Below are 11606 nucleotides of genomic sequence, written 5' to 3'. Positions count from 1 at the left end.
TATATGTTTGAAGAAGTATTATAGATTGAATTTCCAACATTTGAGACACTGTTACTAGCTGGCCCACATTTACCCTATGGCGTTTTTAAGATAGCAAAATAAGCTTTGTTTTTAAAATACATGAATAGAGCGTTTCTTCTTCTTGCGTTTTTTGTCACGATACTATACCTGCTATCTTCATTCACAGGCACGATCGTTATCTCGCAACGGAAGAAAGTGTTAGAATGAAAAGATGATCGACAGCTGACGTTGCGACGAGAAAAGAAGAAAAAGAGTGAGAAACATCGAGCGAAACGGGTGAAATGAAGCCGCGAGGAATAAGGTAAGAAAACTCGAAACTCTACCCTTTGGCCATCGGCGCGAGCACCTGGCAACATATGTGCCAAATATAAAAGGACGAACGTCTCCGCTGGTCTCTGTCTCCCTCGCTCTTTTGCAAATTCTCACACCGTGCCTCCGCTTGGGAGGCCCCGAAAATTCTGCGGAATCACCGATGCGTCTCACGCGGCTTTCGTTCAGCGTCGAAATTAACGGGAGCGCGCCGCGTGTCGGTCGATGGTCGGTCAGCTGTTGGCCGTGATTGTTGCCAGCCGCGCATTAACTCTCATACGTCAGACAACGTGTACTGCCGTCCAAAAATTCCCGGATACTTGCCTCATCTAGCAACGTTGCGCGTACAAAATGCTTGTAAACGTTGTTTCTTCTGTCATACAACCACCGCGCGTTGCATAAATTTCGAACCGCACGCCCTTTCGTCCACGTCAAACGTTCTGGATTTCGCGACGAACATTTTTAAGTATTTCGAAGGATCGCAACGTTTTCCTCTTATTGCTCTGATCTCCAAGGACTTTCTTCCCGAACACTTTCGGCAATGGCACGCTCAGACCGCGGTTTTCCTTTCCATAATTCTTGCCCATGTATCTTTGGGTCTATTATTTATTGGCTGTGTTCTGAGTTTGCTCGTAAACGCTCGCTGTGTCCGAGTTCGATCATTTCTTACAATTATGAGTCATTACATCGACGGATAATGCGTCAACGATCTCGCAAGCGTTGCGTCCGTTACAATATCACGTTGGAAAGTAATCAGGGGAGTAATCGGGGAGCAAAATGCGTAATAATCAGTAATAATAGCCAAACGACCGCCTCCCGTGGATATTATGAGGGAAAAATCTCAAGAAGCAATCACAAACCGTAATGATCGTTACGGGCGCGCTGGCCCATGGTGGTCACGGCGTTCACCTGTCCATAATGGAGCATACATGAGAGGAGCATGCGACGCCGCGTGTGCACGCACACGCATCGACCACAGTCGCTGCATTGCGCCGCAATGTTCCCCGTACTTTTCCGTAACGGCCGAATTTACCCTCGTCGGTCGGCCGTGATATGGCAAACCGTGACTTGCTCGAGCTGCATTGCTCGAGCTGTCCACTCGATATCATGCGGAACATTTATAATTGAGCTTCTTGAATCTTGTGGCGGCGACAACATGCGACACGCTTCATTTCATATACTTGAACACAGTGCCACAATTTTTTTGAAATGTTTGTATAGCGCTAATTTAACCGTGAATTGCTGCGAATGACTTTTCAGCCAAGTCTTTGAAAATTAAAAAAAAAGTTTCTTTTATTAAAATTTTTATAACTGGAACATTTCACATTTCGTTTACATTAAAGTAGTATTAGTAGTTATTATAATATCTGGCAACTTATAAAGTAGAAAAAAGACATAAAAATATTTTTAACTGTAAAAAAAAATTCTTAATTTTCTGAGTGAATTTTTACGCTAAATAATGTTATAAATGTAAAAAAATATGAATACCACACACATACTTCAGGATTCATAAATTTTATATACAAAGTAAGTTAATTTATATATTTTTTTACTAGATTAAGTCAAAAACAGTTAACGGCAAATAATAAATTTTGAAATAAAAGATATTTTAAGTAAAAACTATTTTAAGACAATATGAATACTCTTTCTCCTTGAAACTTCTTAGCATCTTCAAAGAACTTAAGAAGGCGCGGTAACAAAAACAAATCTTATCGCGATAAAAAATGTGAAAGCAATCTATGACTTATGATATTTGCGTTTTTTTTTTGTCACGAATGAGCTAAATCATAATCAAATCGATATTTGTTGGAAAAAATTTTCAAAGGAACCGCGATGCTTGAAGGGTCAGAAGTGAGACCTTAATATATTCTTTACATTTGAATACCCTGTACCAATGGAGAGAGTATGGCCCTACCGTATCGAGTCGCGTTAACTTGCCACACAATACCCGGTATTCATGTATAAAAGAAAATACGTAAAAAGATAATGTAAAAACATTGAAGATTTTGATTAACTGCCAACGTCAATTCAAAGGCGAGATAACGAGGAGACTTATTATATCAAAATGGAAAGCGACCGGATATCGATCTCACGCAAAGATACTAAATAGGCGTATAATGCATCTTTCACGTCACAGAGCTAATCATATGAAAACCGCATAATTATAGCGGCTCGTTCATAAGTTACGTCTATCGAAAATTCTATGCGCCGGAGAAAGCGATTGCTGTAACTCGAAGGGCGATTCTCTGCCTGCGACTTGCTTCCACTTGGTCTCTCCCTCTCGTTCTCCGGCTGCTCCACCTGCTCGGACGACCGTTTTTTTTTTCTTCTTGCTGCAGAACGCCTGACTTCCCGCAAAAATGCTCGGGGCAATCAGGCCCACGACAATTGGACGAACTGTCCCGCAGTCTCATTGGTGCGCGCGCTTACAGGATCAAAACCACCTATTCTTCCATAAACTTTTCTGAGGAAATATTATTCAATTTCTAAAACGCAATAGGAAGAAAACTGAATAGGAAGAGACAGACTTTATATGTGTTGGTCTAATACATAACGTCAAGTTCGATCTAACAAGACATTAAATAAAGTAACAATTCTTTAACAAAAAGTCTAATGCATGTACTTTTATGAAAATTATTTTGTGTAAGGCTTCCATCTATTGTAAAGCTCCTATTTAAAATTGATTTCTTATTAGATAGTAGATAGTTTTCTTAAAATCTATTTTTCACAGATGGACACTTAAAATTCTATTTGTTAACGATTAATTTTGAAAAATAATTGACTCAAGAAATACATTTTAAATATCTGATTTGAATAAAAATGAAGATAGAAGACAATTTGCGAGACAAAGAGATTCTTTGCGCGTGCTCCTGAGATCGGTAAGACGCACTAGGACAATTCGGAAAAGAGCTCAACGGAAGGAAGATCATTTTGAATCCGATCGCGACACGTTTGGATTGCGATCGTGATCATTCTATGCATCGCGCTACTTAAAAAGAAAGAAAGACAAAAACCATGCGTCATAGTGCGCGCGCAATTCTCCCTACCACGAGTTCGCTTAACATAATCCGTTGGACGATTTTGAATGAGAGAACGGTGGCGGCGAGGATACACGTGGAATACGCGCGCATTAAAAGAGGTACGCGCGAGCGGATGTCGCCGTGCGCGCGACGAGGACGTCGCTACGTGAAACTCGCGCCAATTCTACTGCGCAGCTCGCGCGGCGCGCCAATCAGATTTGAATTCAAACCGTCTGATGGGAGGAGAACACCGGACCTCGTGGCTTCGTTCAAACGGATACGAGCTGACTGGCTCCCACCGCCCAGAACGATCCCACCAGAACCAGTCTGACCGTCGAACAGTGAGGACCAAAGGTCGATTGGACTTGGACGGAGTTGCTCGACATTGCGCGGGCCCGCGAGGAGCCGGACGACCGTTCGAGGAATCGGGAAGGAAACTTCACAGAAAAGTCAAGCGGATCAACGGAAATTACGAAACGGAGGATTCGCCCGTTCTTCCGGAACAAGTTGAAGCGGAAGAACCGGAGGAGTCTCGACGCTCGTAGCATTCTCCGCCGAAACGGAGAAGCGTGCGGATACGTACTTCGAACTGGAAAACGGAAGTCCCCGGGGAACTGCTCGCTCGACTACTAAGTGTACGGTGGAAACACAACAAGTTCCCGAAATGCTGGCAGCCTCGATTTGTCACGAAATCTACTATACAGTATTGCCCAGTACGACCATGACCTCGCGAGTACCACGCTGTCTCTTTGGCCGGCCGAACTCGCGGGAGACCATTGAGATGCTCCAGGAGGCGCTAGACGCGGAGAGGAGCAAATTCGCCAGGAGATGGGGAGTGGACCCGTGCTCCGAGGATAAGGAGAATAACTACCAGAGGCGGAATAACGAGAGGAGTGACCGGTCGCCCAATAAAAAGCGGAGTAATCCGTATTCAAGGCAGACCAGCATTCACGGTGAGCAACATTTCACTCACGAAATATCAACGCGCGAACTTAATCGATGAGCTCGACGGCGCGCGAACGCGCTGCACCCGCGGAATATGCATGAGGGAACGTGAGTCATGCGGAGTTCGAGAAGTCTCCCTGGCCGGGCGACGCGCGAAAACTTGGTGGAACGCATGTACCACGAAGCGCGAAAGTAGGTCGGCTTCGACAATATCGTCTTCTTGGATTTGATGTGCGCGGACCGTCGAGTCTAAAAATATCGCTCGCTCATAATTCAATATAGCATGCCGTTGTAAATTTCTTTACGGTGAGAACGAAATTATGTAATGATATGTCGCGCGTCGCGCGATACGATAATGAACAATCGGATACTTGCGTGTTATAGCTAACATCGTTGACAAAGCTAACACTAACGTTTAAATCAACTTGAATTAATATACTGCTATTAACGTCCATTTTCACCAATGCAAATTAACTTTAATCTTCATCTTCTTCTAAGAATTGGAAAAAGATAAAGAATAAGTTAAATCGTGATTAATGGGCCTGCTGGATGCCCGCTGAAACGAGATTGAATCTTTCATTCGTGGCGTCGTAGAAACGGAGCTCGTGGCTTTTTGGCGGGAAAGCCGTGAAGAAGAAAGGGAAGCCGGACGCGCAGACGCGACCTGGTCGCGTGGCTCCGACCTGTTTTCTTATTCTAAGCCCGCCGCCTTCTCTTCCGCCTTCTCTCCTCCTCTCTTCTCAATAGCCGTCCTTCACCAGAATACTCCCGGCTACCCGTCTTACGCTCTCCTTTGACCAACCTTCCACCCGTCGCGTCGGGCCGTCGTTTCTTGCCAGAAGCACGCGTCACAAACGGGTCGCAGACCCGTTGCAGCGATAATCCAAGTGGTCTAAATCCCGAATTAAGAATTTTCTCTTCTAAAAGCGACTTATATACAAGGCATATGTAATTTTATATATTTTTATTTTTATTTTTCTTTCATTTTTATTAATTCTTTAATCAGTTTGGAATTTTATTGTAAATAGAATTCAATGTGTAAGATTGGATCAGAAATATTTTGTTGCCCTTTTTTAATTATTTACCAAATGCATAAATGGATAACTTTTAGAATTTTCGTCGATAATTCTTTTATTTGGAACTACTCAATTTATATATTTGAAAAAAAATTTTACCCAAATATTTTAAATATAAAACATAATATAAAAATATTTTGAAATATTAGAATATTAAATAAGCTAATAAGTAATTAACAATTATATCTCTATTTGAAAAAAATTAGAGTTGCGATAATAAGGCTCTACTTTTTTAGCGCAACTTTGTCGCATTCGAGAAAGTATTCTGCTCGTTTCTACCAGGCAACTACCAAATATATCTAGGAAGAAATATTCGTGTTATCGCGAGAAGATAAGTGCATACATGTGTTGGGCGATCGTGAGAAACGATCGGTCACCGGTCTTTCGAGTAGGGTGCAGTTAGAGAAGAAACGTCTCGATCGGGAATGAGATCACGCCTATGAGTCACGCGGCATGCTAAGGCGCGCGACACAACCTGTACCTGTAGGACACCATGAGTCATCGAAGGGCCCCAATTTCCAAGGAATACAATAAAATCGTGATAGCATTCCTTGGATTCCTCGATCATGACGCAATCATGCTCGCCTCTCTCGCTTTACCGCATGAATTCTTGTGCACAATGGACATTTTATATCATCGACCAAGTGCAAAATTATTGCATGTGTCTGTATTGGGAGATCGATAATACCGGGCAAATTGCATGTCCTGGATCGAATGTATCCTGTTTGTTCCCATATAGTACTGAAGCTTCCAGTAATATTTCAGAAATATTTCAACATTGCAAGTTGTATTGTAATATTGCAGAGACGTTTCAGAGATATACATTATCAATATTTTTTTCTGAAATGTTCCAATGTTGTAGAAATATTATAAAAATCTCAAAATATACATTTGATATGCGAGAAACTTTATATAAGAGGGCGTTTGTATGTACACCATATACACCCGATATTTCAGATTTTAAAGGATAAACTTTGAGAATATGTAAAGATATTTAAGAAAAATGAAAAAAAAAATTTTTCACAGTTGCATAAATTCATAATCTTTTTCATCATTCATGAATTTCGGATGCAAAATGATTGTGAACTCATATAATTACAAAGAATTTTTTATTTCTCTTGGATCTCTCTTTACATATTATTTAAGATTATCTATTAAATTTGAAGCTTACTGCATATCAACGCTCTAACAAATACATAGCACTATAACGTTTTTGTAATCTTACATCATATATTTTTAAGACCAGACATTTCAATGTTGCTGCAAGCTCGCAGTAACATTACAAAAACATTTCGTAATTTCTATGCAATATTACAATGTTTCAATGCAAGGATTACGCAATATTTCTGCAATCTTTCGGTACTATAGCTGGGAGATAAGGTCAAATAATATTTATTTCTCGATCAGCGTGATAAAAGCAGCGTCTAATACGCTTTTTGCAATTGTATAGGAATTCATAGTGGTTCGCAGATTAAAGAAATTATCGTCCGTACGTTGTTTCAACACGTGTACGCGATAATCTTACCAAGGTGGAGAAATTTACGATTTCTCAACCTCGAACCGAGATCCTGTGCTTATTTGCACTGATAATCCCCCATACGACTTCTTGGACTGGAACACAACGAGACCCTCGAAAATCCAACAGAGCGGCACGGCGCAACCAGCTCTTTTTCCACCGACACCTGTTGGCCCTTGCTAAGGGCCCATGACGACTGGAACGTCTTTTCCCACGATTAAATCAGACCCGCGAACACGCGATACCATACCGCGCGGGACCTTACGAAGGTCGCGCACCACCTGCTGGGACAAGTTGCACTCGATGCAAATACAAGGACTAAGTACACTAATTCGCACGTTTCACCTTTACATATCTAACATTGCACCTTTGAGAATTCTGACAGAATTCATTAAATAAACATTGTTAAACTCTCGAAATTGTCAAGGATAAATAATCAAAGGGCTAGTGGGAGTGTTCGCGCGGTAATCAATGCGTAAGATTATTTATCCTTGAGAATTTATTAATTTAAGGTTCAGTACATACATACACAAGCATGCGTGCGCATACACACATATATACACACACACACACACACACACACAAACACACATACATTTAATTCTTCTAATGATTTACTTATCACTTATTGTCGTAATAACTTTACATCACATATTTGCGTTTGTGTTTCCCCAAGATTAAAAGGAGCGATTAAAATCGTAGATTAAAATCGTAGATTAAGATCTACACAGAATAAACAAATTTGTCAAATAAAGAAATATTCGAATCTTCATCTTTTATACCTATCTGGCCTAAATTACATAAATAAAAATTAAAGAGCTTTTATCAATGATTAATTCTGGGGGAAAATAAGCGCGGATTAAATTATAAAAACGCAGGATAAGCGCAGCACTATTTTCAATGTCATGAAAAAGAAAACTCTCGACATTCTCAATCCTGAGACATTGACAAAGAGCGCTTCGATCGCGACTTATAAAGCAGACTGCGTGATCCATTCGTGTGGTTTCCCCGTAAAATCGAAGACGCCTTATAGAGAACGCAGGATTCAAACGAAATCCTTCGCTCGGGTAAAGAACGCATCAGGAGGATCGCGTAGGGATCCGCGAACAAAAGAAAATTTTCGGGAAGGAATCACGTTTGAGACATATGGACAGGTAGGCGTCGAGCTTTCTTCAGCGCATCTAGGATCTACTTCGCGGCACGGTGAGGCGTGGAAACAGATGTTGACAAGCGAAATCGTAAACGCGACTGGAAAAGAAAGGGGGAGGAGAGAGAGAGAGAAATAAAAAAGAAAGAGAAAACAGAGGGAAAAAGAGAGAGAGAGAAAAAGAAGACGTTGAGGAAGAGCTTGGTTTCGCGCACCATATGGTGGACCGTTGCCAAAAAGAGAGAAGCGCGGAGAAAGGATCATGTCCTCGACATATGGCCGTTGTGTGGATTTTTTTCAAGTCCTTTTCATGTCGATTTATCGGCTCAGACTGCATTTATTACGTTGATTTGCGAATGCTAATATTCCTCAGTACTTTAAATGCCACATCACGGAGGCAATTCATTCGCATTTGAACATTAAGGAAAAGATCAATCAAGATCTTTCAAGAACTTGGCCAAAGAGTACCCAGGTAGAAACAAAAAGATATCTTTCAGATATCTTATACAACAAATATCTTAAAGATATCTTGTGAGATGTTTTTAAATGTCTATAGATATTTCTTAGTAATTGTACAAAAATATTTCTAAATCTTTAGAAATCTTTTAAACAATTTCTAGTTATTTTTTTTGAAAATATCTTGAAAATATCTTTAATGAGATAATTTTTAGATATCTACACGACCTTGATATTTCTTGGATAGCTCGTTTATTACGTTAGAGGGAAGAAAATATCATTAATTTCTTTGTTCATTGTACATATTAAATTTTCACGAAAATCTCTTTTCTTTACAACTAATTTAAAAATGATTTTTAAATTGTGTCATTATTTATGTCGTATAATAGTAACTGAGCGACATGATATTATGGTCTTAGCTGTATTTAACTAATCAAAATTAATGCAAAGCTGTACTAAAAAGAAGTTTATGAATAATCAAGCCTGATAGTTACTAAGCGTTGCTGAAATCATTTCAATTAAATTATTTGATTAATATAATCAAATATTTAGTAATATTTAACTTTGATTACTATTAATGTAATTATTAAATATTGGTAAATATTTGGTTGTATTTTAATCAAACATTTAATTTCACCAAAATTTAATTAACATTGCCAAACTCTTTTTTCAGCGCACGTGATGCGAGTGTTTTGCTTTGTTTCATATATTAGATTTTCTCTGGATTTTCATGACAAAACAAAAGGTACAAATGCGATTTTTATATCGCATTTTTGTCAGAGTATCGGAGAAAAGAGCAGATTTCCAAACCGGTGTGCTATTAACATTAGTCGCACCTGTCAGTGAGAAAAAGAGAGAAAAGCAGAAAGAAACGAGGGTAGGGAGTTCAGGTGGCTACCTGATCGAACTTAGGGTGTCCATAAGACGCAGTCTTTGTTGTGGAAATTTCGTACCTTTCTCGTACGGTGTTCCTATACAGGTTACGCTACGTCGTCATGACATAGATGACCTCTAGTCGATCCATGAAACTTCTACCGTTCATAGAAACTGCTACCGTATAGACGAATCTTGAGAATATACATACTTGTTACGAGAAACTTTATGTGCTCCTTTTCGAAGATGCATATCACTTGGAACGGAACAAAAAGCTTTTTTTATTAATTTTGATAGCATTGTAAAACTTTTATGGTGCTTAAACAATACGTTTTTAATAATAATTGTTCAATATTTTTGTTACAGATTATTGGCGAGCTCGAAAAGTGTGCGACGTGAACAAGAAACCGCTGATGCCTGCAGTAGACATATCAAAGCAAAATGTGGAATCGAAAACAACTAAAGCGACCGCTACGACAACGACAACGACGATAACGAAGACCACGTAGAAGACGATGTTGAAATGATTGCGTATTCCTAGACCCCGTGTACACGTGCGGTTTTCTCTTGTTTTGCAACGGTGGTGAAAAAAACCGCCATATTAATTTAATTTTATCGGATAACAAGAAAATCAACTCGGAAGCAGTTAGTTAAAAATTGTTTTAAAAAAATTAATATATTTTGCATTTATCGGACTAATCAAATATTATTTAAATATTATTTAAATAACACTGTTAAATATTATTTAAATACTATTTTGTTTTAATTTTGAAGGACGCACTGCATAAAGTAATGACCGTCAAGTAACAAAATAAGTATAAATAAACTGTTAGGCGCGGGGTTTTAATGATCGTTTGCGTAAGCCGGATTTCGTTTACGCTACCGAAATTTGTATATTTGTTCTTTGGTCTTTCGAATATTATATATTATTATGGATGAATTATTAAAATAATCATCTTTAGAGTTAATCGCCACAGATGTATTAACTAATTTTTGTAAATAATTTGTCAAGTGATTTATGGAGGTTTAAGTGGACTCACCGTTGTAATTGTCAACTAAAGTGCCCAAATGATCGATTATCAATTTAAAGTGGCTTACTAACATGATTTTTAGCTCTGTATATTATATCTTTTCACGGCGGCGACGATCCATCGAAAGCCTAAAACGGTTGATTCTACGACGAAACCGACGATGCAGCGCCTCCAAAGACTAATTGATTACAAATGTCAATTTTCGCACCTCCGCAACTCTCGTCACGCGAGAGACAGGAGAATGTCCTATGTACATGTTGTTTTAGACTTAAAGGAGAAAGTTCTCTAGTCATTTAATCATTTAAGCTAGTAATAAACTATTGTGCTTTCATTCCTACATATGGTGCTTTTATTTTTTGCCCTTGTTATATTAAGAATACTGTATATCAAAAAGTACTTTATAATCATGCTATTAAATATATTAAAAACGTTAAAGTGGCTTTATTTTGGATTATTTCTTATCGTATTTTAAACACTAAATAAGAATCTTATTTTTAACTATCTTATTTTTAACTACTCCATCATGTCACAGTTTTGAGAAATTTGTATTTAAAGTTGATAAAGAAATTGTGATTCACTGCGAGTGGCTTCGAATACGTTCATCGAATCTCGAGTTTTCGATACACGGGTTTTCGATACACGGGTTAATAAAAATTCAGCATTGACACAAGCAATTCCTTGCGAGATCCACGGACCGTTACCGTTCGTAACGCTCACGTAATTATTTCATCCTTGTTGTTCACCTAAAGTTAAACAAGAATAAATAATGCTTGTAAATGTTAAGATCAATTTGGCCGTAAAAGAAATTGCGTTTTGGCTTTCGGCCAACTACAAAGCTTGATTCTTCTTATGCGTCAATAACGATAGGGACATTTTGTAAGCACTTAGAAAAACTATTTATCCATTTTACAGTTAAATGTAAAGATATTTTAATTTTAAATGTAAAGTAGAAGTAGTTTTTCAAAATGCATTTAAAATGGACAATGCAAAATGTCATTTCCATTTCAAATACATATTTAAAATGTAACTATTTCAAGTGTTACCCAGCCTTGTTAATAAATTATATATCAAAAAGATACGATTAAATATGGAATCTAGAGAAAAGTTGTGAATTAGATCATTGATGATCACAGTTGCCAAATAGTTCTCAATTATGTTTATTTAAACTGTATTTACCAGTGTAGTGTATACTTCAACATATGTCAGCTCCAA

General features: G+C 38.5%; 1 protein-coding gene across 1 annotated transcript; it reads left to right on the top strand.

The window, feature by feature from the left end:
* The first annotated feature begins 3671 nt into the window (after positions 1-3671).
* On the top strand, positions 3672-10733 carry LOC105201036. The gene is made up of 2 exons (XM_011168872.3): positions 3672-4303; positions 9730-10733. Exons 1-2 carry the CDS (start codon positions 4015-4017, stop codon positions 9870-9872), a joined length of 432 nt encoding a protein of 143 aa, XP_011167174.2. The 5' UTR covers positions 3672-4014; the 3' UTR covers positions 9873-10733.
* The last annotated feature ends 873 nt before the right edge of the window (positions 10734-11606 follow it).

The sequence above is a fragment of the Solenopsis invicta genome, chromosome 3 (assembly GCF_016802725.1).
Source record: "Solenopsis invicta isolate M01_SB chromosome 3, UNIL_Sinv_3.0, whole genome shotgun sequence".
Classification (NCBI taxonomy): domain Eukaryota; kingdom Metazoa; phylum Arthropoda; class Insecta; order Hymenoptera; family Formicidae; genus Solenopsis; species Solenopsis invicta.
Note: the sequence above shows the minus strand (reverse complement) of the source record. Positions and strands in the feature narration are given on the sequence as shown.